We start from the raw sequence: 25094 nt of genomic DNA on the forward strand, positions 1-25094 counted from the left end.
GATTCCAGATCCTGTCCATGCTCGTCCGTTCTGCTTTTGTTCCATGAATGATAACAAATGGCTTGGTTGGATAACTTTGCAACAACCGCAAAAATTTTATGAACACGAATGATAAAATGGTCTCCGGGACTCTCGACGAGTCATCCACGAGATACGAAGTATAGAAAGTTTGATATAGCGAATGTAAGAACGGTAGGAAGAGGAGGATATGGTAAAAAGAGCAGATCTAGTCCAACCACCACTCGACACCGGACACTCTGCCCGCGTCGAAGGAGGCCAACTCGCCGAAGAAGTGGCGCGACAAGTCGATGGAGGTGTTGTCGCAGCCCATGCACTTGTCGACAACGGTACCTGTGGCGGTCTTGCCGCCGTACTTGATAGTAACGGTCCTTCCGCAGTCGCTGTCGGTCATGATACCAACAGGGAGAGCAATGACATTCTCGCTGCTGCCGTCGTTCGTTGTACCGCAGCTGCTGGGGGCGCTCGCGGAAGTGGCAGTGTCGTAGAAAGTGATCTGGCCAACGCAGGGAGAGCTGGCGGAGCAAGGCCCAGAGGAGCCACTGCTTCCGGAGCTGGAGCCGGAGCTGGCACTAGAGGTAGCGACTGGCTCGGGTGCTTCGCTGGAGGTCTCAACAGCAACGATAGGAGCAGGAACCAGGGTGGTAGTTGTAGGGACGGGAGCCTCGGAGACGGTGGTGGTGGTTGGCTGTGCGGCGGCCTGCACGTTGGCATCGGCCGTTGGCGCTACGGGCTCAGCAGTCGAGGTGGGCTCAGCAGCGCTGGTGCTGGTGGAAGTCGAGGTAGTGGTCTCAGGTTCAGGCGCAGCCTCAGCAGGCGCAGTAGCCTCCTCGACAGTCGACTGGACGATGGTGCTGGGAGGAGCTTCCTGGCCAGGCATGATGGTGGTGGTGACATCGATCGTGGTCCAGACGGTTTCGGTCACAGTCTTCCAGACGGTGACTTCCTCGCCACGCTTGTGGTGATGCTTGTGGGCATGGCCCGGAGCAGCAGCACCCAGAGCGGCAAAGGCCGTGACGGCGATGGCAAGAGACTTAGCGAGGGGGGCCATTGTGGTTAACGATGATTGCGCGTTGGCTGTGTTATATATTCAAGGACCGAAGCAAAGGGTCAGACAAGCGCCCTGATTGATCAAGGGAACGAACAGTTGATCTCGTCTGCACAGCAGACCGTAAACAACGGAATCGAAGCGTGGGATGAAGGAGTGAAAGCTGCAGAAACGCAGGAAGTGAGTGACAGAGGCTTGTCAATGAGCGGATGGAATGAAGAGGAGGTTAGAGAAGGAGCAGGAGGGATCAGACAAAAGGCGAGAGGGTCTGGGCGGTATTTAATCTCCATCCTTACCCAATGTGTTTAGTCTAGTTTGTTGTCTTACTCTTACTGCACTCTTACGCGGGCACAAAAGAACCGCTGCCCTCCAATCACTGATCCCGAACAGTGGCAGAGTCAGCCCCACGCCCAACCGCCGTTTGATTACCGCACAAACTCCCATGGTTCGCCCTCTGTTGATTTGATTTGTATGCAGATCGATGAATCAACTACTGCCATCTCATCTCTGCCCTGTCCAACACACCTGCTGAGGGGTTCGGAACGATTTCAACAGTAGATGAAACCAGCAATCTGACTGAGTGCGGTGCAGGGTCTGGATCAGATCCCGACTTCTCACCAACCAGACAAGGTTTGTTAGCGCTCCTTGTTGGTAAATCTGGTAAGAAACGCCAGGGGGATCAGCAGTCCAAAAGACGGTCCAAAAGACGGTGCCTGAATTGAAAGCCACACTTGGCACTCTTGGCCCCATCGGGCCATGAAGTTTCTTCTTTTCTGACGTGGGCTGGAGCCTGAAGCTTCCTTCACAGCCTTCCAGCCAGTGGGATGGTGGAGGATGGATCCTGTTCCTGTCCACCAGCCATCTTGCCATTCGCTGGTTGTTCAGCCTTCGTCTTTGCCATCGTTTTCCGTGGCAAGCTGTGCTGGCCTGGCCTCGCCGGTGGCCGAGATTGCGCCACTGAGCTGGTATATTCTGGGTTTGTTAGGTTTCAGGCGCAGTGGGCTCGTATTTTTCGACCAGGGCTTCCTTTCTTGGTGTCTTAGGTGATGCTTTACTCATACTCGGGCCGGGTCGGTTAGGAATCTGTCTTTACAGCACCGGAAATTTTATAGCCTGGAAGTAAGTGGAATGTAGTATGCACAGTCAGAGATGCTCGGGCTGTTTCATTTCATACTCGACGGGGGGAACAATGTGGACATTTGTCATACTACATCGCTGCATGAGCTATTGCAATTTGCGCCAAACCTCTCTGGAGAGCACAAAGTCAATGGTGTGGGAGCACGACTCGCTGGTAAGTGACATCCACCCCCGCCTTCATTAAATTCTACGTAGCACTGGAGCAATGTCCTGGATTAATCTGAATAATCCTCCGACAGTCCAGATGGGAACATGACTTATCAATAAATACGAACTCGATTGCAAACCGATCTTCCAAGTATGTAAAGTGACCATAACCATCACCGCGGCCAGCTACTTGTAGACAAGTAGAGAATGTGCCTGGCCCGAAAATATCATAAAGCAGAAAAAGAAACCATAAAAGACAATATCCATAACCCGTGATATAAGTACAAAGAAACCTGATATTAAAGTAAAACACCGTCAATCCAAGAACAATGAATCAGCCCTGGCACATAATGCAAGCTTCCTTGTTCTCAATGCTGCATTGAAGAACCTTTTGTGAGTAGATGTCCGCCTCACTAGGCTCGCCTTCCTTCTTCTCTTCGTCCGAGGTGTCAACCTCGCCACCACTGTCGGTCTCGCGGGAAATACCGTTGGTAGCATTCTGGCTTGTGCCGCTCACCTGGCCAGCGGGAGCGCGGGGCACGGCCGAGTAGGAAGTAGCCGCGATGCCACCAGCCCTCTTCTTGCTAGTCCGTGCAACGTTGGTGTCGGCAACCTTGAGTTGCTCCTGGTCGACAGTGAACTGAATAGGAGCGGAGGCAGCCATCGTGCGGAGATAGTACATTCCGGTTTTCAAGCCCATCTTCCACCCGGCAAAGTGCATACTGGTAATCTTGCCCATAGTGGGTTCCTTAAGATGAATGTTGAGAGACTGGGACTGATCAATGTAGGCGCCACGGTCCGCAGCCATTTCTAGGATTCGTCGCTGAGAAATCTCCCACACCGTCTTGTAAAGAGCCTTGATGTCATCGGGAATGTTGGGGATGTTCTGCACGGAACCGCCCTCTGCAATGATGCGGTTCTTCATGTTGTCGGACCAAAGACCAAGGTCGACAAGATCCTTAAGCAGCCAAGGATTGACGACCTGGAACTCACCCGCAAGAACACGGCGAGAGTAGATATTCGAAGTGTAAGGCTCAAAGCACTCGTTGAAGCCCAAGATTTGACTGGTACTGGCAGTAGGCATAGGGGCAACCAGCAGACTGTTGCGAACACCAGTCTGAGCAATCTTGGCCTTCAGGGCATCCCAATCCCACAGATCAGTAGGAGTACGCTCCCACATGTCGTACTGCAGGATACCTTGGGAGACAGGAGAGCCTTCGTAGCTCTCATATGGTCCGTCCTCCTTGGCAAGGTTCGAAGAAGCCGTCAGTGCAGCGTGGTAAATAGTCTCAAAGATCTGAATGTTCAACTGTTTAGCTTCAGCCGAATCAAAAGGCAGGCGCAAGGCGAGGAATGCATCAGCCAAACCGTTGACTCCAAGAGCAATCGGACGGTGGCGGAAGTTGCTTTTCTTGGCCTCGGGCACAGGGTAGTAGTTGATGTCGATGATCTTGTTCAAGTTACGAACCAAGACCTGCACAACTTCATGCAGCTTGCCAAAGTCGTATTCACCGCGGGCAGCATCGACGAAGGTAGGGAGGGCAAGGGAGGCCAAGTTGCAAACAGCTACCTCGTCAGGAGCGGTGTACTCAATGATTTCAGTGCAAAGGTTGGAGCTGCGGATGGTTCCCAAATTCTTCTGGTTGCTTTTCTTATTGCAGGCATCCTTGTACAGCATGAAGGGGTTACCGGTCTCAGTCTGGGCCTCTAGGATGGCGTACCAGAGTTTCTGAGCCTTGATAGTCCGGCGACCACGGCCTTCCTTCTCGTACTGTTCATAGAGAGCGTCGAACTCGTCTCCATAAACATCGGCCAGACCGGGAGCCTCGTTGGGACAGAAGAGAGTCCAGTCACCATTCGCCTCAACTCGCTTCATAAACAGATCTGGAGTCCAGAGAGCATAAAATAGGTCACGAGCTCGCACTTCCTCCTTTCCGTGGTTCTTGCGAAGGTCCAGGAACTCAAAGACATCAGCGTGCCAAGGCTCCAGGTAGATGGCAAAGGCACCCGGACGCTTGTTTCCTCCCTGGTCGACGTACCTAGCAGTGTTGTTGAACACACGGAGCATAGGAACGATACCGTTGGAAGATCCATTGGTACCGGCTATGTAAGAGCCAGTGGCACGAATGCGGTGAACATTTAATCCAATACCACCAGCAGTTTTGGAAATCATGGCACATGTTTTCAGAGTGTCATAGATACCGTCAATGCTGTCCTCCTTCATATCGACCAAGAAGCAAGAAGCCAGCTGAGGTTGGGGGGTGCCTGCATTGAACAGAGTCGGAGAGGCATGTGTGAAGTATTTCTGGGACATGAGGTTGTAGGTCTCGATAGCACGCTCAATATCGTTGCCGTGGATTCCAACAGCGACACGCATCAGCAAATGCTGAGGGCGCTCGGCAATCTTTCCATCAAGTCGCAGGAGATATGACCTTTCAAGAGTCTTGAAGCCGAAGAAGTTGTAGTTGAAGTCGCGGTCGTACACGATGGCAGAATTGAGCTCTTCTGCATGTTTCATAACAATCTCGTATGTTTCTTTCGATATCATGGGTGCGGGCTTTTTATTCTTTGGGTTGACGTAGTGGTAGAGATCTGAGATGACGAGGGAGAATTGTTTCTTAGTTTGCTTGTGGAGGTTCGAAACCGCGATACGAGCGGCGAGGATAGCATAGTCTGGATGAGTAACGGTCATGTACGCCGCAGTCTCAGCAGCCTTCGGAGAATGATATTAGCATAGAACAGTGCAATGGGTCGTTGGTGGCCATACCAGGTTGTCAAGTTCCACTGTGGTGACACCTTGGTAGACACCAGAGATGACCTTCTGAGTGATAGCAGCAGCATCGACATGCTCAGGATCGAGGCCGTAACAAAGCCTTGATACACGGGCCGTGATCTTGTCGAATTGCACGCGCTCTTTGCGTCCGTCTGTGATTAATAATACATTAGCAGAAGTTCGTACAGTAAGTGGCGACACGGTCGGATCCCATGCGATATCGACGACGCGTCCACAGCAGAAGTGAGACAGCCAGGAATATATAATGGCTAAAGTGGCTTGAACATACCTCGCTTGTAGACAAACATCTTACAGGACAGCGGGGAGGAACCCGACGACTGAGTGAAACTAATGAACTAGAAAAAGACAAAGAGGGTATAATGATAGTCGTATTACTCAGGCAGATTGAAGAACTTTAGAACAGCCGTAGAAAGGGACTTGAGTACAATGAGAGAAGAGGAAGTCCCAAGGTAAGGCAGGGTTGAAGAGGATGAGAGGAAAAAGAGAGACCGGAGGGGCTGAGAGAAGGGAGATATTGATTCCGGCTCACGCGTTCCTGGAGTGGATTCAACGCGAATTTTCGTGTTTGGGCTTAATGGACTACCGCAAAGCTGGGGCTTGGTACGCATCCACGTGACCTACGTGTCGCCCTACGGGCTACTACGTATCTTACGAAGCTTCATCTCGGCTTTGCAGAATGCGCTGTACTTTGAAAATGTTGCATGAGAAAGATATAGATTGAAGCACTGATTCGGATCCAAATATACTGGTTATCTCTCACTGCAGAATGGGTAGTGACAGCAGGAACTAACAAGGTATGTATTCACATCGAAAATATTTCCTTATTTCCGCTTAGCGTCCAGGTTCCAACTATTATACACAGCTTGCAAAGCGCTCTTAAAGTGTAGCAGCGAATCCAAGGAAAACGACAGCAGCAAATGCAGCGGCGGAGACTTGCTTGTCGGTGGAGCCGCCATTGGTTGGGGTGGCTGTATCCGCACTGTCGGTTGTTGAAGCGGAAGCAGAGCCAGAGTTAGAGTCGGAGTCAGTGTCGGAGCCAGAGGTCGAGCTGGCACCATCCGTGCTGGTCGCGCTACCAGAAGTACTGGACTCTGTATCCGGTGTCTTGGTGCTGGTCTGCGAAGAAGTTGTACTCGAGGACGACGAGATATCTATCAGCATTCGATTAGCGCCCTGCCAGTATATCGCGTATGTGAGGAGTACGCACCAACTTCGTAGCCTGTATTTTCGCAGACGCCGGCGTAGTAGTTCAGGGCATCCTTGGCATCATCTCCGCAGACATCGCGAATCGAGGTCTGAATCTCGTCGCCATTGGTCTTGCAGATTGCTTTGAGGTCACCGGGGTTTTCGGGGCTGTCAGATAGTATCCTTAGCGAAAATGTCCTACGCACTGGCACGAGCGCAGCTATCAAACATACCCCACAACAGTAAGAAGACAGGCAGGTGTACTGGTGCCAGCAGCAGCAACAACCTTGCTAAGAGCGAAGAGAGTGACAAACACGGTGGACTTGGCGAAGAGCATTATGACGAAGAAGCCGGAGTTGAAACTGCAGTGGTTCGGTTCAGGGGAATCAATGGGATCGTAGAGACAGTGAGTTATGAAGGAGTGACTAAAGGTGACAGTGCGAAAGACCGTGAACTCAAATTAAGGAATGACAGTAGTCTGCTTAACGAGGGACAGACAGTAAATCGAAGAGATGAAGACGAGATCTTGAGGTAATGATAAGGGACTGTTTGATGGGGGTAGCAAGGAATTCAAGGGTCGACCCCAGCGCCCGATTGCTTCACTTAATGGGGTAATGGCCCTGCCGATCGCTCGTCCCTGAATCCCTTACTCAGCCATAAGCCTCAGGCAACAAACTCATCAGTGGTAATTCAGTGTAGTTCAATGCCTCAATAAATTCAAGAAAAGTGATTGACTTCTCATCCCATGCAACAGGGCTCTCACACTGTTAGCTTCTGCGAAAATGAGTAGAGAGTCGCCAAATACGTACTTGGCGGGTCATTTCAATTTTCGCACGAACGGCCCTAGTGTCGGAGCACGATAAGCCCAGGCCATCAGCAATGGTAGAGCTTTGATCTGACGGTCAGGTTTATAGATGTGCTTGGTATTTAGACGTTGTTAACACCTCGTTCGAGCAGAACAATTTGAACAGCCCTATATATACTTTAACGTTAAGAGTGTGAAACAGTGGTCACAGTCCGGGAGCGTGAAAGAACCATTACTGGCCATCTTCAGATGCTCGTTCTAGTAAGTATGAATAAATGTAAGTAAACTCATCAATTCATCGTCCATACTCCTCCAAGATCAATCCTCCCACTTGGGGTCATAGGAACTCCTAATAATCTCCTGCACATCAAGCCTGCAATCCACAATCTCCCGCCCATTGACCAAATCATTCTCATTCGCCCGCTTCTCGGCATCAGCCTCATCTTTTGCAATCCCAGCCTTAACATGCCTCTTGATCAAGCGTTGCCGTGCCGTGTCGAAATCGACATCCACAAACCAGAGCTCATCCATAAGCTTCGCCGCTGAGTTCCACGGCTCCTTATTCAAACTCAGATAGTTCCCTTCGAAAAATATCACCCGTCGCGCAGCCTCAATAGGGATATCGTTATCCACGGGATCCTTAACCGCGTGATCAAAACTGGGCGCGTGCAACGTTTGAGTCTTGGGTGTTAATGGCTCGCGCAGCGCACGCACTAGGGCTAGGAACTTCTCCCCGTCGAATGTGAATGCCGCACCTCGCCGTGCGGCAGCATACTCTGGATCAGGCATCTGGGCAAGTTGTGCCCGTGTAAGATGGTACCCGTCCATTGGGATTGCGGCAGCAATCAGGTCGCCGTTTTGTGCGCCGTGCTTCTCGTTGATACGTTTCGCCATTGTGATGGCGAGCTCAGTCTTTCCGGAACCGGGAATCCCACTGACTGCGATCAGTAGACGGGCATTTTCAGGTGTATTTTGGAATTTCTCTAAGATCCGGTCCCATGTTAGTCGTTGTTTTGCGAAGTGTTTAGGACCCAGGAGAAGGGCACTCCATACTCACCCCAAATCTTGTCAACCAGTCGAGCTACTTGCGATTCCATGATTGAAGTCAAAGTAAAGAGCGGAGAATACAGATATAAAACGTATAAGCTCAGCGAGGATCCAAAGTCTCAGTCGGACGAGCAGCTCGCGATATTCGAGGCATGCAGGAGCAAAAGGGGATATTGTCGACTATATCGTGGTTTAGCGGTGTACTAGCTGCGTCTGATCATATCGGAACTTCCATGAAGGCGCAATGATGTTATTAATGCGGAGTAGCATCTCCTCGCTCATAGCGACAAAAGCAGTTCTGATAAATAATCGCAGAGAGCGGGGACTGTCGTCAGAGTGGGGTACGACGGGGTCTGGAGTGATGAGCTCCGTCGGACCTGACTCCGAATGTATCTCAGGTCAGTGATGCTATGGTCGTGTTTACACTGTCGCGCTAGGCATGTCTAGACGAATGCTTGACAAAGCCCGTATGTACAACGAAGAGTCAGCGCCGATCCTACCCATCTCACTACAATGCCTTTACCTCGGGCGTTTTCTAGAGCTCGGTGCATCTCCGCCGTCAGTAACAATACTCAGATACTCTGCAAGACGAAACATCGTAGAACGGAACCACTCAATACGACGGGCAAGTACATTCCCGATGAAGTCAATTTTTTTGCGCGTAATTGACACACTTTCAAAGTCTGACCCCGCCACACAACGCATAATAATGTGTACGACATCTTCAACCCGAGAAGCTTCATGAATATCAAGACAGGTAAAGGTAGCCCGAAAATCAGACTCCACAAACGCCCCAGTGATATCCTTCCCGCTAAATCTGCCTGAAATGAAGACCTTCCGCATAAACTATGACAACAAATCTTAACTAAAAGAAAGGGAAAAACGAGATCAGCTTATCTATGCCTAGCAGGACCTTCTGGCCCGGGAGTACTGTCGGAATCATCGCCCGCCCGTGTCCTCTGATCAATGGTGCGAGACAGTCCGGCTGCAGCCCACCATTCATCAGGAACATATTCACGACGGGCAAGACGATCCAAAATGGCTTGCATGTTCTGCAGATCCTGGTCCGCGGAGGAATCGGAGAAGGCAAGCGATATAGTGGGAATGGAAGAGGCATTGTTAATAACTGATTGGCGGTTTTGCGAGCGTCTCAGGGACTCGACCTCTCGCATACGACGGCGGTAGCGCCGGAATAGCGATTGTTGGGTGATTTCGCCGTCCGACTGGGTATCCGAATCGGTGGAACTGGGGTAGTCACAAGGGATTGTAGATTCTTGGTAAGGATTAAGCGTCATCTGAAATGTAGGTACTGTGGAAGGCACGGGGTTCAGAACGGACTCGAGTGATGTTGCAGAACTTCTCAATGTTTCATTATGCGAACCAGTCGACCCCGAGGCAGATGCGGAAGTGAAAGAGGAATCAGCACTGGGAAGATTGGTATCAGGCGTTATAGTAGTCAAAAGGGTTTCCCAAGCATCGTTTGCGTGGTCGTCATCCAAGTCAACGCTTCTTTGGCGGTCTCCTAGGCCATCGATAAACGGCCCACGGCCTGTCAGATTCGTATCGTTGATGGAGCGCTGACCGATGCGTCGCAATAAAGGTATGAATGATCCTGCCGGGGACTCTTCCCCGAGGCCATCATGAGGTGACCGCCGAAGAAAATCTGAGCCTGCCAAAGGTGTTGAAGATCTATGATATGCGATGGCAGGAGCGAATCGGGGCGTGAGAGGGAGATGGTCCTGAGATTCTAGTCGGGCATTCGCGTCGGCTGCCGCCGACGAGCGCGAGTTCAAATCTGAGAGGGTCGAGGTTCGCGGTATCCGTAGCCTATGACTTGGCCGACGACGAAGAGCGTCATCGATTATTCGCAACCGCCGACTGGTGTCGGCCAGGCTGCTGTTGAGGTCAAAGGGATCGCTGGAGCGTGTGGGCATCGAAGCTGGTGAATGCGAATGGCGCGGTAGTCCGCTCGCCTCGCGCTCTATCTCATCAATTATAGGGGGAGGAAATGGGGAGCGCAGAGTTGCACCGCGCCAAGCAGAACTGCCATAACGCGAGGGGCGGCGGACAGTGGCCTGGCGACGAATTGCAGAGCGAGCGGCAGCACAAGGGTCCTTGACGCTGTTGTTTTTAGTGGCCTCTGCGGAAGAAGGCTCATGGTACATACTAGAGGACACCAGTCAGTCCAGCTGTCGAATGCGCACCGCAAGGCGCTGCGAAAGGCGCGTATTCTGGCACCCAGCAGGAGAGGATAGCGACAAACTCACGGGATACCCATGTCTGCCGATTATTCCTAACTCAAGTGTCGCAGACTAATCCAACAAAAGAGGCGCCGCTCCGAGAACCGTGTAAAGAACGAGTGTGACGCCGAAAAGATGCCGCGACGATGGGGTCGGGTGCGGAGGGCAAGCCAGTGTTGATGGAGAAACGGCAAGATTCAATTTTGCTCCTCAAGGTAAAAGCGGAGGCGACCCCGGGCAGCGGCTGAGAGCGCTCGGACGAGGCTGGGATGTGGCGCGACACTCGCGTTTCTACTGCCAATCAAGCTGGGTTGCTGTCTCTATCGCTCTGGGCCGTAACGAGCTCCCAATAAATGTTTTCTCGTCGTCTACTAGATGGTTTGAGTTCGTCTGACAGTCAGTATCCGTAAATGGAGTACGGAGTTTATGCGAAAGAGGTTACGGAGTAGCTGCTGCGTGCGCCTACATATGGTTGTACAGAATTGACACCTCAGGCTGCGATAACAGGTAATCCTTATCACATCTATCGATAAACAGAACTCCGAAGCTTCCCGCGGGAAAGCGAATGGATTGGCGGCAATTTGAAGCTCTTCCTGATATCCTGATCATGAAGGCTGAGTTTCAGTTCTCCCTGTTGCACATCGTACACTCGACGGAATGATCGAGCTCGGTCTCAGCAGGATATCCCGTCTCGTCCAACAGACCCCGTTGTCCTGGAAGGCTATCCACATCGCCGGCACCAATGGCAAAGGCTCGATCAGCGCCTATCTGTCGCATCTCCTAGCCTCCGCAGGGGTTCGCTGCGGCCGTTTCACCTCGCCACACTTAATTGATCGTTGGGATTGCATTACAATCGATGAAAGGGTTGTCCAGGAGTCGCTCTTCCGACAGATCGAGGCCAGGGTGAAGCTGCGGGATCAAACATTAGGCATCGGGGCAAGCGAGTTCGAATTGTTAGCGGCAACAGCATTTGAGATTTTCAATCATGAGCAAGTCGAGATTGGAGTTATCGAAGTGGGCATGGGCGGTCGCTTAGATGCCACAAACATATTGAACAATGTTTTGGTCTCGGTCATTGCGAAGATTGGTCTGGACCATCAGGCTTTTCTGGGAAACACAATCGAAGAAATCGCTCGGGAAAAGGCTGGAATATTGAAACCTGGCGTCAAATGTGTGGTCGACGGAACAAACTGTTCGGAGGCGATAGTAGCCATCAAGGACCGCATCGCCGAACTTGGTTTGGAAGCTACCATCGTTCATCCGGATACTCCAGACCCTCAGTTGCCCTCGCTTCTTGACCTGTTTCGGCGGAATGATTTACTGACTCATCAGCGAGCAAATATGTCCTGTGCTGCAGCTGCTGTAAAATCCGTCCTGCCACAAGTCCGGCCAGCACTCGAGCCCGATACATTAATTCCACAACTGGCTTCTGTGGAATGGCCAGGTCGTCTGCAAAAACTTGCGCTGCAACCTCTTACAGGCCGCAAAGAGCCTGTCTTGTTGGATGGTGCGCACAATACCCAGTCAGCTGAAGTTCTCGGAGAATACGTTGAACGCAAATTGCGTTTGCAGGGAGAGAATGTCACCTGGGTCATCGCAGCATCACATGGGAAAGATATTCGCCCGTTATTCCATTCTATCATCAAGCCCGGCGATAGTGTAGCGGCAACGAGCTTTGGCCCTGTTGATGGAATGCCCTGGGTCAAAGCTGCTGATCCCATTGAGCTGTGTGCATGTATACAGGATATACCGAGTATCGGGGAGGTACAGTCATTCGCCAAGGACATCCCAGGCGCACTTGACTGGGCATGTACTAAGGCAGACGGCGGGCCCCTGGTTATAGCAGGGAGCCTTTACCTCGTGTCCGATGTTCTGCGTCTTGTTAGAGAGGCTAACAACTCATGAATCATGACGTTGTGCTTTGAAGTCTACGATATCAAACAAAGAATGGTTTGGTCTCACGTAGAATTGCACCACTACGCTTTAACTCCGAAATATCAAGCCCATTTCATATAAGCATAACTGCAATTTTTCCCATCGCTTACCCCGCCCACACATTCACTTTGCAAACCGAGTAAAATATCTACCTAAATCATTCTATTCGTGTATCGAAATACTCGCCGATATTCAATAATATTCAACGGTATCTGGAAGCATTAGGCTGTTAAGGCTGATTGGAGATTCACAAGCGCAGCCGGCCAGTGCGTCATGCTTTAAATACTTAGTGGCGGCCTGTGGAGACCCAGAGAAGGAGAGTCCAAAACATCCGCTAATTAATTATCGTTCCCAAGGTTCAGCTCCCAGGGAACAACACTAGACATTACTATTCTCTCCTCAATCTCACGTTTGTTCCTGAGTTACTCCTGGTAATTTGTGGCTTTGGCCGAGATAAAACAGTCAGGTTCCCATGTGGCCTGTTGCGATCTCTCAGCGCCGCTTTGTGAGTGCAGGAACAAAGATCCCTCCGGTATGTCTTTTCTATCTCCCGCCAACAAACTCACCTATTGGAACCAGACAGTATACATATTTTTTACTGTTTTTATTTTTCTATCTGACCCTGTCTCCTCAAGTATTACTGACAATTTGCGTTGCTCCATAGCGAGCGTGCTGATATGAGTGATCCGACCGATTCCCGGCACCTGCCTTTTCCTCTTCCCACCGTGCTTAAGATTGTACATTCCAAGCCGACGTTTCAAGTCGAATCGAGCCTTGTCCATAAGTACCCGCTCTAGCCGTGATCAGTCATGGTATCTCGGTCCAACGAGGGGCCTGAAGCGCCTCATCCGGCGTCTAGAACGCCCGGCGCACCCGCAAAAGGACGCCTCACGAGACTCGGTTCTAGTCCATCAAAACGTGACGACAAAGCAAAAGATGACAGGATGGGAAAGACATCGGCGAAAGATGTTGCGGAGCTCAAGGACTATGTATGCCCGATCCCCGCGCTGTCATCCCGGTTGTCGAAACTGACGGTGATCTTTGAAGCAATTGGGTGATTGCTTGGGTCGTGGTGCTTTTGGCTCGGTGTACAGGGCACTGAACTGGAATACCGGGGAAACTGTAGCGGTCAAACAGATCAAGCTCGCTGATCTCCCAAAGAGTGAATTGCGGGTCATCATGGTATGTTTGCCTACAACTTCGCTTGCTTTACGTGCTAACAATACGTGCTACAGCTGGAGATCGACCTCCTGAAGAATTTGGATGTATGACACTGCCTGCTTGGGACCAATGGCCCCTATAGTTGCGACATCTACTGACTCGATTGACAATAGCACCCGAATATCGTGAAGTACCAGGGGTTCGTGAAGTCGGCCGAAACCTTAAACATCATTCTCGAGTATGTCCTGGATGGGATAGGATAGGAAAGTGTATAGCAGCTGACAATTCAGATATTGTGAAAATGGTTCTCTACACTCGATTGCCAAAAACTTCGGCCGCTTTCCGGAAACTTTAGTGGGGGTGTATATGTCCCAAGTTCTCCATGGTCTTCTTTACCTTCACGATCAGGGTGTCATACACAGAGATATTAAGGGTGCGAATATTCTCACAACGAAAGAGGGTCTTGTCAAGCTTGCAGACTTTGGTGTGGCCAGTCGGACCACCGGACTGAGCGAATCGAGCGTTGTCGGGACTCCATACTGGATGGCCCCTGAAGTGATCGAATTATCGGGTGCAACTACAGCGTCTGATATATGGAGTCTGGGATGTACTGTCATTGAGCTGCTTGAAGGAAAACCGCCGTACTATAACCTTCAGCCTATGCCGGCTCTTTTCCGCATTGTCAATGACGATCACCCTCCCCTCCCTCAAGGCGCCTCACCAGTGGGTTTGCCTCATGGTTCTGCTTCTGTACGGGATGGCTAATGAATGACCAGGCAGTCAAAGATTTCTTGATGCAGTGTTTTCAGAAAGATCCCAACCTTCGTGTGTCCGCTCGCAAACTTCTGAAACACCCATGGATCGTCAACGCTCGAAGATCTGACTCCGTAGTCCCTAAAAAATCAACGGAATATGAAGAGGCGGTAAAAAGTGTCCAGGAGTGGAATGAGGCTTTGCGTTCGCCGGAATCGAATGCCCTAAGAAGAGGAACCAGAAATGAAAATCAAAACCCACCGTCTTTACGGCTTGACACGCGGTATACGCCAACTAAAGCCACACTTCCAAGCCCAGTCTCCAGAACTGTCGCGGACAAATTTAGTTCTCCTAGCTCCGGAGAAGAGGATAACTGGGACGATGATTTTGCTACTGCCATCTCGCCAAGTGCACTGCAGCTACCTCACCTTCGGCCGCACGACAATTTCGGTGGAAAGCTTTCTTCCGAGAAACTGAAGGCATTTGCCTCTCTAGATGGTACAGTCCTAAAGTCTGATGAAACCTTTGAGGAGTCCGATGACCCTTTCAAAGGATCTCTGCTGGCTGGAGAACATGATCCGCTGAAGACAATCCGGCCTTCGCCGTCGCAGCAGGCAAACTCTGGAACGTCACAGTCCCAAAACGGACCGTATGGTGCGCATATGAGGCGGGGACCGCCTTTAAATACCGCCATAACCCCAGCCTACGGTGGGCAAATGCTCCAAATCTCGTCATCTCCTATACGGCAACAGCGTCCGCCGTTGTTCTACAAAGAGAATTCCGTTGAAGATTACTCCGATCTTATCTCAGCTAATGAAGACGTCCTTGACCGCAAAATCAGTGCTTTTCAAGTAGGTGCAACTTTAACCACCCCCTGAAGGATCTGACCATGCAGCTGACGTTCATCAGGAGAACGACGAGCATAAAGACTTACCAGACACGGGAAGGCCCAGGGAGGTCATTCGGTATCAGAGTTCATCCGAGCAAGAAGATACACCTCGAATCGGAAGACAAATATCAGTCAAGCGGTATCGTGGGACAGTCGAGATCCAGCAGTTTGCCGAGAACGAGCATGATGAGGATTTTTCTGATATCCTAGGGGTGGATGGAGTCACGCTAGACAAGGCTGAAAGCGACGACGGCTCAAATAAGAGCACGCTGATGCTAAATACAAAATTATCAAACAATTCTTGGCTAGGAGATTTGGATGATGAAGATGATCCCTTCGCATTGCTTGAGGAAGGGCTCGATGAGACTGACCTCGAAGCTAATATTGCTCGTGACAAGCATGCACGACTCCGAAGTCAAGTTGAAGGGCTTGTTGGTTCTTTGAAGACGTCGCAAGACGAAGAAGTACTTGGGGACATATCGGAGCAGCTCTTGGCCGTCTTCTGCGACTTCCCAGAGACAAAGAACATAATAATTAGCGCCCATGGCATGTTACCAATATTGGAGATTCTTGACCTATGCCGCCGCCGCGACATCACTTTGTGCCTACTGAAAATTGTCAATGCAATCATCTATGATGATTACGAAATACAGGAAAATCTCTGCTTTGTCGGCGGTATTCCTATTATTAACGAATTCGCTGCGAAAAAATATCCCCGGGAAATACGGCTCGAAGCAGCAGCGTTCGTTCAACAGATGTATCAAACATCAACCCTTACCCTTCAAATGTTTGTCAGCGCGGGAGGGTTAAACGTTCTTGTTGAGTTTTTGGAGGACGATTATGAGGATGAACGTGACCTCGTTCTGGTAGGAGTAAATGGCATCTGGAGTGTTTTTGAGTTACAGGTGCGTGGCAGCATCCCTTTCCGTTGCAATGGGCACGATATTGACAAAACACAGGGCTCGACTCCCAAAAACGACTTTTGCAGAATTTTATCACGCAGTTCCGTTTTGGATCCTTTGTCCCTTGTGTTGAGCCGAGTATTGGACGAAGAAGGCGAGTTGGCCGAGATCGTGGAAGGCCGCATTGCAAATATCTTCTTCATCTTCTCGCAAGCTGAGAATCACGTCAAAGAAATGGTTTCTGAGCGCACAGTCTTACATAGTAAGGGCTTCGATAGATGGATATGGCTTCAGGTACTGACGATGGCTTAGGGGTATTAAAAGAGTTGAAGCGCATGACACCCGCCCACCAAATAACTATGCTGAAGTTCATCAAGAATCTGTCTATGCTATCAACAACACTTGACTCTCTTCAAAACTCAAACGCGATTGACGTCTTGACCGACCTCTTGCGGTCCACCATTAAGCGTCCACATTTCCGGGAGGTCTCCAACCAGATTCTGAATACAATTTATAACATGTGCCGTCTCAACAAGTCACGACAAGAAGATGCCGCGTTGAATGGCATTGTACCTTTACTCCAGAAGATTGTGAAGACTGAACGTCCACTCAAGGAGTTTGCGTTGCCTATTCTATGCGATATGGCACACTCTGGGAAAGTTGGCCGTCGGGAGTTGTGGCGGAACAAGGGACTCGCATTCTATATCTCATTACTTTCTGACCCTTACTGGCAGGTGACCGCTTTGGATGCGATTTTCATATGGTATGTGACGTTCTCTCCGGGCGGTATGTGCCTAGCTAATAATTATTGACAGGCTTCAGGAGGAGACCGCTAAGGTAGAAGAGCATCTATTAGAAAATCGTTACGATCAACCATCATTCACAGATGCGATCGTGAGATGCTTGACATTGTCCAAGGCAAATGCGTTCGAGAACATCCTTGAGCCGCTGCAAAAGCTTCTGAGGCTCAGTCCTCCAATAGCCTCGACCCTGGCGCGCCCAGACTTGTTCAGCCGGCTAGGACAGAAACTCCATCACTCCAAGGCCGCGGTCCGTCTGAATCTCCTGCGCATAATATCTAGCATCTGCGACTCTAGTGAGCAACAGGGCGGACTACTCGCAGGATACGGGCTCCTGGACTCAATTCGCGAGTTAGAGCATGATCCTGCTATCCTTGTTCGGGATATGGCTGGAAAATTAATCCAGTCCAGCGAGAGAAATGATTCGTACGGACTCGGTAAACTCAAGCCCAATGTTAGGCGGGGAAGTACATCTGCCACTTCCCCTGGTCTCCTTGCCAACCAACCAGCGCCTGTCACTCCTCAGTTGAGTCGCCAAAACCAGTCAAAAGGATACTACGATAGTCGGGAAACGCAACGGCGGCCGCGAAGTGCAATCAGTGGCTCTGCACTGGCTCTCCGTCCTGGAAGCAGAGACGGGCCAACTCCGGGTATTGTAGGGGGTGCTAACGGAAGTGCTGGTGCCTCAAGAAACAGGTTAGCTCGCGGAGTGTCCAATAGATTGTCGCACATCGAGTTGTTACCGGATGATGATAATCGAATCGCGGGTTCTATAACTCGTCGATCGTCGGTCCTCCCACGTCGTCGACGATTGACGCAGTTTGAGGCGGAGCGAGGATCGTAATCGGTTGGTCCGTAATGGAGCGTCTATTTATCACTATAGTTCCTTTGCGAATGGGTTCTGTGAGTACTTCTCTTCGATGTCTGATCACCATGAGCCCATGCATCATTGTATAGGCGCATTTTGCGGCGTTTGCCATCAATTATCTCTCTTTTTGCCCTTGGGTTTACAATACATCATATGTTTTGCTGGCTGGTAGGGTATGGAATTTGGTGCATCGGCGACATGGACAGTGGCGCATGTAGATAGTAGCGGTTTCTTTATAGCTCTGTTGCATACATCCAATATTCCAGCGTTTAGCTGTGTACAATGTCCACTTCCAAGTAAATCCACATGTGACGGCATCGGCAGCGGCGAGACTCGGGCTGGAGGTGAAAATAATGCCACGATCAGCGTTGCAACGGCCACGCGGCAATTTTTGTCTCCTCCGCCATCCGCCATCTTTCCTTCCCTTCAGAACTACCTCATCTACACCTTCATCTTTCGCTCAATGGCCTTGGGGTACGGATGAACACATCACCCGGCAGAATTTTCTCCCTTGACTCGTGGCCGCTCTCTCTACGGCATCGTTCATGTCCGGCATGAGGGTGGCGCTCCGCACCCCACTACGGGCTCTCGGTGACCCGGCGTCCGTTCTTCAATATACTGCTTCACCATACGCTCCTAGAGAGCTTGCAACGCGGAATCCATACAAGTCGCCCCTTGATTGGCTATTCAGCTCACTTAGGTTCAATAAAGCGACCTTTCCACAGCACAACTTCCGAACGCCGTTTTCTACAACGACTTTATATCGATTCGAAACGCAACAGAGGGCTGGCGGTCAAGGAAGGCAGTCTCAGACTTCTAAGTCCAGAAATAAGTGGACCAAGTATGGGATAATCGGAGGGACAATTGTTGCTGGAGGGGTCGTAGTTTCCGATGATATCAGACACATTTACCACGCTGCTGCGCGAACGGGGAGGGTGGTTGGCACGCTGGCTGTTTGTATCAATGAGTAAGTTAGCCGACTAGAAGAGGTGGAACTGCTCACTGACGCAGTGTCAATATAGCTACCGAGTAACTCTTAAGCAAGAGACGAGTACACCCGAGGAACGAAACGAGGCGATTCGCGCCTGCCACAAGCGTTGCGCCAATCGAACCCTACATGTGCTGGAAAGGAATGGCTCTATCTTCATTAAGCTGGGACAACACTTGAGTAGCATGGGCTACCTGCTTCCGCTAGAGTGGACGACGACTTTCATACCTCTCCAAGATAAATGCCCCGTTTCGTCGATCGAGTCGATTGAGGAAATGTTCGTTAAGGATACTGGGAAACGGATAGATGAACTCTTTACGACGTTCGAACCAACGCCAATCGGCGCGGCCTCGCTAGCACAGGTGCATATTGGGACACTGAAGGAAACTGGCGAGAAGGTTGCGGTGAAGGTGCAACATCCAGCATTGGCGGAATGGGCACCGCTCGACCTTGCGCTGACAAGGTTCACATTCTCGATGTTGAAGCGCTTCTTCCCGGAATATGACTTGGAATGGCTCTCGAAGGAAATGGATCTTTCGTTGCCACAGGAGTTGGATTTTCGCATGGAAGCGCAGAATGCCAATAGGGCTAGCGAGTACTTCAAGAAGAACTCGAATGCTCCTCTCGTGATTCCAAAAGGTATTCTGATCCTTTCATGATATATCTGCATGTTCCTCTAACGTTTCTAGTGTTGTGGGCACAAAAACGGATTCTTGTGATGGAGTTCATATCGGGCTCGCGGCCAGACGACCTAGAGTATCTAGATACAAACCATATTGACCGGGACGAGGTTTCAGCCGCGCTGGCTCATATATTTAACGAGATGATTTTTGGCGACGATGCTCCTCTACACTGTGATCCTCATGGCGGGAACATTGCCATTCGCAAGAACCCTAACCGGAGTCGCCACAATTTCGACATCATCCTTTACGACCACGGTTTGTACCGCGATATCCCTCGCGAAACGCGCCGTAACTACGCAAAACTCTGGCTCTCTGTCATTGAAGCTGACGAGGCTCGCATGCGCGAGTATTCACGCAAGGTAGCCGGTGTGACAGATGAGCAGTTTCCTCTCTTCGCAAGCGCAATTACAGGTAGAGATTACACAGTTCTAACAGAGAAAAACATCACTTCATCGCGCACAGAAGCAGAGAAAGAAAGCATCACTGGTGCGCTCGGTGAAGGCTTGCTTCAGCAGCTGGTGGAATTACTGGGCCAGGTGCCCCGGATCATGCTTTTAATCCTCAAAACAAACGACCTGAGTAGGTCTCCTTATTCTTACATCCAGGACAGTCTCACTAACGCTTTGATAGCTCGCAGTCTCGACGAGAACCTTCACACTCGGCAAGGCCCCGTACGGACGTTCCTTATTCTCGCGCGCTACGCAACCCGCACCATTTTCGAAGAGCAGATGGATACTATCAATGAGAGCGGTGGGTTGCTGCGCCCATCAAACTTCTGGCGATTTCTTTGCGCTTGGGCAAAATTTCTGCGTGTGGAGCTAAAGCTCTCCGTGTACGAAACTGTGCTCTCGTTGAAAAGTCGGTTAGGACTTTTGTAGTCCGCAGCCTTAACCATGAGTGCATCTTCCTACCCACTGTATTACTTTAATTTGGGTCTTGCCTTGTATAGTTGTGCATTACGGCGAGGCGTTTCTCTGTTATTTCTCTTCTTGTGATGCTTATGATTCTCTTCTTCAAACCTTCTTGACCATGCTTTACTAGACAATCCGGTTGGGCTTTTTTGCCTTTGCACTTTTGGAAATCCCTTATAATTTGCTATGTTTAGAGTTCAACTAGAATATATAGACCTAGCTGAATGTCGATTCCTCGAGCAACCTGATAGGGATAATATGTATATGTCCGGACCGTAGGTAATGCGTAATTCATTTGACTTGGTTCCTCTATGGCTAGCTCATTTTAAACCCGCACCTCCAGCAAACCCGTCGCGGCAACTTCAATAAAACCACTTAAGCATAACGACCTCTTTCATCAACCAGCACCACGATTGAGCAAATCCTAGCTTAAACAAATAACTCCTTGCGTTTGCCTAGACTACTCAAGAGCAAAGAATAATTAACAAAAAATAATGTCCAAGAAACCGCTCGGCCGCTCTGCAGGCGTAGGCAAACCCTTGCTCCTTTCTTCCTTCCCTCCTCACCAAGTACAATACTCAAGCTAACAAACATAAAGTCCCTAAACGCACCCATAGCCGCATTCACAATGGCTGTTGTGCTGTGTTCTTACTGCATCTACTCGATCAACTCTGCTAGACGGGGCGCGCACGGTCACGCTATGGGTACGCCTGACGTATCAATGCAGGCGAAGCGACGGCAGAAGCAGGAGGATTGGGTGAAGGTTGTTTTAGAGGAGGGAAGGGAGAGTGAGAGGGAGAGAGAGAGATATAGGGGATGAGAAGAAGATTAGAATCGATTGCACAAGGCTAATTGTATTCTATGTGGGTTGTCCTTAAGAGGTTTATGGTGTTCCGAGTTGCTTTTATTAGTATTCATGCCATCTCGTGTAATTGGACTACAAATGTAAAGACTCAATTGGACATCTTGATGAATATTTGCATGAGCTGGCTGTAGGGTACCTTGCCTAAATAACTGCCTACGAACTGATCCTAAGGTTGTATGGCTGGGTTACTCTTATGTAAAGGATCTTCTTCAACAAGTCAGTGAGAGATGGGAACAGATATGTATGACGAATGACAAAGGGACGAGATTTGGATCAGAATTTTCAGTGTATGAATGGTCATGTCCAATTTGTACGACAAAGCTGGATCCCCATTGTAAAGATTCATCATGGTAGTCTCGTAGGATAGAAGGAGATTGGAGTATTTGACTGATTCAAGGGCCTTTTTTTTTCTTTTTTGAAGGGGTATCATTCCTTCAAGGAGCACTCACCTGTTTGATATCACCTTGCCAGCAAAACTGTGAAATTCCGCGACCAACCTGGTCTGTCAATGCTGGAACAAGCAGGAATCATGGCGGCGGGCAAGGCATTTCAGGCACTTATCCCCGAGGCAAAAAGAGAAGCAGACTCGAGCATCGAATCCTGGACCTCCATCTTTCAAAGAATTGCCCATCCCAACCGATCAACCGGTACTAGAGCTTTGCTCGATAATGTGCTAGAAGATGCCAGGTCTTCACATACCAAGTTTCAAGTTTCTCCCCTCATGAAGCGGGATGTGGTCTGCCAGCGAGCGAAAGCTCCAGGGGCCAGGGAATTTCGGACTTAGGGAAACACACGATACAGGTATCCCGGCTAAGCGACTTTGTCGCCCTCTCCAAGCGGGAGGCATTCAGCCAAAAGGATAGGGTCTCCTCGCCAGATCGACGCCAAGGAAAAACGGCGAGGCCCTGCGACATGGCTGGCGTAAACTGCCGGCTGCGCCACAGGCACTAGTAGCATATACTAGGATCGTTCAACCTCGAATGGCATGGTTTAATGGCATGTCCCTGTCATCTGCCTCATATTATAATTTCTGGCCCTGCTTGGGCACATTGAGGCGAGCGAGTGGACGTCCGGAGACTTGAAAGAAGCCCGCACTACCCCCACTGAATTAGCACTCCGAAAACCAGAGGATCTCGTGGCGATCGATTGGTGTTGCGGAAGCAGGGGGGTGCGGCTGGAGATTTTGAACGATCTGCAGGTCGACCGTTGGAGGGGGATAGTCGATACAGGCGATGTGCCATACCCATGTAACAGGTAAATGAAGTCCTAAGTTGTCGTGGCTTCTAGTGCAGAAGCATCATAGTATGCCAGCGCTCTCGAGAAGATATTGTAACCGCATTCTTGCTAGCGAAGACGTGATTCCAGCTAGGACTGCATTGATGTCTCATCTCCAAGGCCAACTCCACCCTTACCGGCCAGCTGTTGAGGGTTGGGCTGATGACTTCTAGGCAGTTGCACGTTTGGGCGATGTTATGGTTCCTAGTTAATATTCAACGGTAGAGTATGATGTTTTGTTTGCTCTACGAGCGAATAGTTGACAATTGAACATTTTCGTAGATGAAAGAGGGAAGACTGGTGGTTTGACAGAATCAAACTTGACAGTTTTTCGCGGGAAGAGATTTGTGTGGAAACAGGTACTTGTCCACATCACATGACCGTGCGCACTCGCTACTTGCTTCGCTCATAGAACGTACGTTTGCACCTTCGACGCCTTGATTTTTAAAGCTTGGATTACTATGGTGAAATAGCGATGGTTCATATCATATATACATTTCGAGGCAAGTAATGTAAACTATGGGGTAATAAGAAGGGCGCTCATAAAAACAAATCTTTGTGATGCGAAATTAGAGCCCATCACTCTATCATGACGCCATCAACATAGAATGACCGCCTAAAAAGTAGCAAGTCTCGCTCTGGAATCGTAATTGCTCCTAGTATGCGAGATATCAGCTCTAAAGAGGGGATAACGCAGGACGTCAAGCCTTTAGACACGTCGTGGAAATCCATGAGTCAGTGATTGGTATGCATATCATAGCTCAATCAGTTATATTGCCCCTGTGGAGTTCTTTTCCTCCTCAAGCCTGAGCTTCATCTCTCCCTCATGTTTCATGTGCCCAATGAGTTTTCGGAGATACTCATATGTGAGCATGGTGGTCATGGCAGCGGGGACGGCTCGAAATAGGTTTGTTCCAATCCCAGAGTAGAACGCCCGCCAGCCCTCCTCGTGTAGGATCGTTTGACACGTGCGGATAATCCCGGAATAGCGAGGCCTGTTGGGCATACCGTCTGATGAAGATGCACCTGCACCACGTCCACGATCCATGCCACCCAGTCCACCCCGGAATGCAATTTCCTCTGGTGAAGGTGATGGCGGAGTTCTTTGCTGTGTCTGGAGTCTTGTCCGTAAAACCTCATGAGGATACGTCACAGTGCTGGCACAGATCTTACTCAGAAATGTTGCGCAACTTATCCCAACCCAGTGGGAACTTCCAGTATCAGGATGTTCTCCAATGCTGTAACCGGTAAAAGCCATTTTCAGGTATTCATAAAGAGGAAATTGAATAGCAACGTGCGCCAGTCCCAGTAGGGCTGGCGTTAGGCCAGAATAGAATGAGAGGATACCCTCATTCTTGTACATCTTTCGGGCTGCATCCCAAGTGCCGCTGTATTGCCAAGGAGCTCGGAATCCTTCTGTCGTGGACCTTAGACTCTGGGACATCAGTCGCGTTTTTATCACCCAGATGGGGTTAGTGACAATGGTAGAGCAAGCGCCCGCCGTTACAGAAGCGTATCCTCTTGATAGCCACCAACTGCCTATAATATATTCAGTGAAAGTCCGAAGGCTAGAAAAATAAGCAGCACCCACCGGTAGTCTCATAATAGTATTCGCGTGACCGGTCGTAAACAGCCAGATATACCGCCCATGTAGGGAGATAACCTAGAAGCATTGGACCTAGGCCTTGATAAAGACCTCGAATACCGTCTTCCCTCCAAATTACTTTTCCAGTTCCCAACATTCCCCTGTATATAGTTTTCGCCTCCACCATTTTCCCTCGCCGCACGAAGCCCCCCTGGGCCTGAAGTTTCGTTTTGATCACATCAAGCGGACATGTCACAATCCCCGAAGCTACACCTGCGCTAGCCCCGCAAATTGGAGCGACATACCAATCCGGCACACCGGCAGCGAAGAGCTCGATGCGAGTGACGAGGGCGGAGCTCCGACTGGACGTAACCGCTGGGGGCATATGAACGGTCGGGGACGCAGGGCTGTCGGAATTTGACATTTGCTGCTTATTCGAGTCGCTGGAAGCCGATGATGTCTTGTGCTCCTCTGAAAACATCCTTGCAGCCAGCGCTCAAGCAGTTCCACAGCTGTCCGTTTTGATGCTTTACCGATGAGGGATCCCGGACCCGAGCATGTCGGTGCCCGCTCCGGAACCCAAAGGACGTTGAAGACCGCGGTTTGAAAGTAAGATAGGTATATTGGGAGTATCGTGGGGTAGAGTGGTGAAAGAAGACGACCGAGTGCAGAGGTTCGAGGAATCGGATTTATCAAGCGAGCCGATGCTGCCGAGCCGCCTGGATTTAAAGTTGCCCTATCTGATGCACAGACGGGGGCGCGGGGTCTGTCGAATCACTAAGGTAGCGAAAGAGATTGAAAAGGAAGGGGAAGAAGATGGAGATATAACGATTGTAGAACCCCAATCCCACCTCGGAAGACGGATATCGTGGGTTTAGTGATCTGGGAATAGTGGCCTCAGGTGTCGAATGACGAGAGGTGAAGAATGGAGTATTGTAGATGGTATCAGTCGGGTCACTCGACACGGAGAAGTCGGCGGTATGGGAATAGCTCAAGAATGGTTACTAATTAGCGTACAACGTAAGATTAGGGTACAGTAGTCTAATAAAAGTTGGAGT

The 25094-nt window shown here is 50.2% G+C and overlaps 10 protein-coding genes across 10 annotated transcripts; 4 read left to right on the forward strand and 6 right to left on the reverse strand.

Moving 5' to 3' along the window:
- Positions 1-226: 226 nt before the first annotated feature.
- BDW70DRAFT_158062 (uncharacterized protein) lies at positions 227-1069 on the reverse strand (the record flags this gene model as incomplete). Its single annotated transcript, XM_073740464.1, has 1 exon — positions 227-1069. The coding sequence occupies one exon, from the start codon at positions 1067-1069 to the stop codon at positions 227-229; it is 843 nt and encodes a 280-aa protein (XP_073598024.1).
- Positions 1070-2460: 1391 nt separating this feature from the next.
- BDW70DRAFT_132193 (ribonucleotide-diphosphate reductase subunit RNR1) lies at positions 2461-5651 on the reverse strand. The gene is made up of 3 exons (XM_073736118.1): positions 5413-5651; positions 5118-5275; positions 2461-5063 (listed from the first exon to the last, which is right to left on the reverse strand). The coding sequence occupies exons 1-3, from the start codon at positions 5429-5431 to the stop codon at positions 2685-2687; spliced, it is 2556 nt and encodes an 851-aa protein (XP_073598025.1). The 5' UTR covers positions 5432-5651; the 3' UTR covers positions 2461-2684.
- A 180-nt stretch (positions 5652-5831) lies between these two features.
- On the reverse strand, positions 5832-6947 carry BDW70DRAFT_132195 (putative GPI anchored cell wall protein). Its single transcript, XM_073736119.1, has 3 exons — positions 6563-6947; positions 6352-6497; positions 5832-6295 (listed from the first exon to the last, which is right to left on the reverse strand). Exons 1-3 carry the CDS (start codon positions 6664-6666, stop codon positions 6021-6023), a joined length of 525 nt encoding a protein of 174 aa, XP_073598026.1. The 5' UTR covers positions 6667-6947; the 3' UTR covers positions 5832-6020.
- A 443-nt stretch (positions 6948-7390) lies between these two features.
- On the reverse strand, positions 7391-8547 carry BDW70DRAFT_16321 (kinase-related protein). The gene is made up of 2 exons (XM_073741263.1): positions 8192-8547; positions 7391-8117 (listed from the first exon to the last, which is right to left on the reverse strand). The coding sequence occupies exons 1-2, from the start codon at positions 8229-8231 to the stop codon at positions 7453-7455; spliced, it is 705 nt and encodes a 234-aa protein (XP_073598027.1). The 5' UTR covers positions 8232-8547; the 3' UTR covers positions 7391-7452.
- A 453-nt stretch (positions 8548-9000) lies between these two features.
- On the reverse strand, positions 9001-10600 carry BDW70DRAFT_16324 (uncharacterized protein). The gene is made up of 2 exons (XM_073741272.1): positions 10449-10600; positions 9001-10347 (listed from the first exon to the last, which is right to left on the reverse strand). The coding sequence occupies exons 1-2, from the start codon at positions 10457-10459 to the stop codon at positions 9075-9077; spliced, it is 1284 nt and encodes a 427-aa protein (XP_073598028.1). The 5' UTR covers positions 10460-10600; the 3' UTR covers positions 9001-9074.
- A 399-nt stretch (positions 10601-10999) lies between these two features.
- On the forward strand, positions 11000-12351 carry BDW70DRAFT_132200 (dihydrofolate synthase). Its single transcript, XM_073736120.1, has one exon. It carries the CDS (start codon positions 11079-11081, stop codon positions 12324-12326), a length of 1248 nt encoding a protein of 415 aa, XP_073598029.1. The 5' UTR covers positions 11000-11078; the 3' UTR covers positions 12327-12351.
- A 357-nt stretch (positions 12352-12708) lies between these two features.
- Positions 12709-17988, forward strand: BDW70DRAFT_132201 (serine/threonine-protein kinase). Its single transcript, XM_073736121.1, has 11 exons — positions 12709-12888; positions 13021-13345; positions 13404-13538; positions 13592-13621; positions 13691-13755; positions 13808-14240; positions 14294-15121; positions 15180-16064; positions 16119-16323; positions 16374-16824; positions 16877-17988. Exons 2-11 carry the CDS (start codon positions 13166-13168, stop codon positions 17703-17705), a joined length of 4041 nt encoding a protein of 1346 aa, XP_073598030.1. The 5' UTR covers positions 12709-12888; positions 13021-13165; the 3' UTR covers positions 17706-17988.
- A 208-nt stretch (positions 17989-18196) lies between these two features.
- Positions 18197-20472, forward strand: BDW70DRAFT_16351 (ABC1 kinase family protein). The gene is made up of 4 exons (XM_073741311.1): positions 18197-18696; positions 18752-19356; positions 19407-19979; positions 20031-20472. The coding sequence occupies exons 1-4, from the start codon at positions 18275-18277 to the stop codon at positions 20276-20278; spliced, it is 1848 nt and encodes a 615-aa protein (XP_073598031.1). The 5' UTR covers positions 18197-18274; the 3' UTR covers positions 20279-20472.
- Positions 20473-20702: 230 nt separating this feature from the next.
- On the forward strand, positions 20703-21267 carry BDW70DRAFT_16356 (uncharacterized protein). Its single transcript, XM_073741321.1, has 2 exons — positions 20703-20838; positions 20910-21267. The coding sequence occupies exons 1-2, from the start codon at positions 20806-20808 to the stop codon at positions 21129-21131; spliced, it is 255 nt and encodes an 84-aa protein (XP_073598032.1). The 5' UTR covers positions 20703-20805; the 3' UTR covers positions 21132-21267.
- A 1662-nt stretch (positions 21268-22929) lies between these two features.
- On the reverse strand, positions 22930-25076 carry BDW70DRAFT_132205 (putative mitochondrial carrier protein). The gene is made up of 2 exons (XM_073736122.1): positions 24043-25076; positions 22930-23990 (listed from the first exon to the last, which is right to left on the reverse strand). The coding sequence occupies exons 1-2, from the start codon at positions 24515-24517 to the stop codon at positions 23221-23223; spliced, it is 1245 nt and encodes a 414-aa protein (XP_073598033.1). The 5' UTR covers positions 24518-25076; the 3' UTR covers positions 22930-23220.
- Between the last annotated feature and the right edge of the window lie 18 nt (positions 25077-25094).

Source organism: Aspergillus foveolatus, assembly GCF_047715535.1.
Source record: "Aspergillus foveolatus strain CBS 279.81 unplaced genomic scaffold BDW70scaffold_12, whole genome shotgun sequence".
NCBI lineage: Eukaryota > Fungi > Ascomycota > Eurotiomycetes > Eurotiales > Aspergillaceae > Aspergillus > Aspergillus foveolatus.

Coding starts and splice junctions, on each gene's coding strand:
- BDW70DRAFT_132193 (XM_073736118.1), bottom strand. Junction 5,064..5,117: donor CAGTGGAACTTGACAACCTG/GTATGGCCACCA, acceptor CATTCTCCGAAG/GCTGCTGAGACTGCGGCGTA.
- BDW70DRAFT_132195 (XM_073736119.1), bottom strand. CDS start 6,666: ATGCTCTTCGCCAAGTCCACCGTGTTTGTCACTCTCTTCGCTCTTAGC. Junction 6,498..6,562: donor TGTCTTCTTACTGTTGTGGG/GTATGTTTGATA, acceptor ACTATCTGACAG/CCCCGAAAACCCCGGTGACC. Junction 6,296..6,351: donor AAATACAGGCTACGAAGTTG/GTGCGTACTCCT, acceptor GAATGCTGATAG/ATATCTCGTCGTCCTCGAGT.
- BDW70DRAFT_16321 (XM_073741263.1), bottom strand. CDS start 8,231: ATGGAATCGCAAGTAGCTCGACTGGTTGACAAGATTTGGG. Junction 8,118..8,191: donor ACTGGTTGACAAGATTTGGG/GTGAGTATGGAG, acceptor ACCGGATCTTAG/AGAAATTCCAAAATACACCT.
- BDW70DRAFT_132200 (XM_073736120.1), top strand. CDS start 11,079: ATGATCGAGCTCGGTCTCAGCAGGATATCCCGTCTCGTCCAACAGACC.
- BDW70DRAFT_132201 (XM_073736121.1), top strand. CDS start 13,166: ATGGTATCTCGGTCCAACGAGGGGCCTGAAGCGCCTCATCCGGCGTCT. Junction 13,539..13,591: donor GTGAATTGCGGGTCATCATG/GTATGTTTGCCT, acceptor TACGTGCTACAG/CTGGAGATCGACCTCCTGAA. Junction 13,622..13,690: donor ACCTCCTGAAGAATTTGGAT/GTATGACACTGC, acceptor GATTGACAATAG/CACCCGAATATCGTGAAGTA.
- BDW70DRAFT_16351 (XM_073741311.1), top strand. CDS start 18,275: ATGTCCGGCATGAGGGTGGCGCTCCGCACCCCACTACGGGCTCTCGGT. Junction 19,357..19,406: donor TCCTCTCGTGATTCCAAAAG/GTATTCTGATCC, acceptor TAACGTTTCTAG/TGTTGTGGGCACAAAAACGG. Junction 19,980..20,030: donor CCTCAAAACAAACGACCTGA/GTAGGTCTCCTT, acceptor ACGCTTTGATAG/CTCGCAGTCTCGACGAGAAC.
- BDW70DRAFT_16356 (XM_073741321.1), top strand. CDS start 20,806: ATGTCCAAGAAACCGCTCGGCCGCTCTGCAGGC. Junction 20,839..20,909: donor CGCTCGGCCGCTCTGCAGGC/GTAGGCAAACCC, acceptor ACAAACATAAAG/TCCCTAAACGCACCCATAGC.
- BDW70DRAFT_132205 (XM_073736122.1), bottom strand. CDS start 24,517: ATGTTTTCAGAGGAGCACAAGACATCATCGGCTTCCAGCGACTCGAAT. Junction 23,991..24,042: donor ATACTATTATGAGACTACCG/GTGGGTGCTGCT, acceptor AATATATTATAG/GCAGTTGGTGGCTATCAAGA.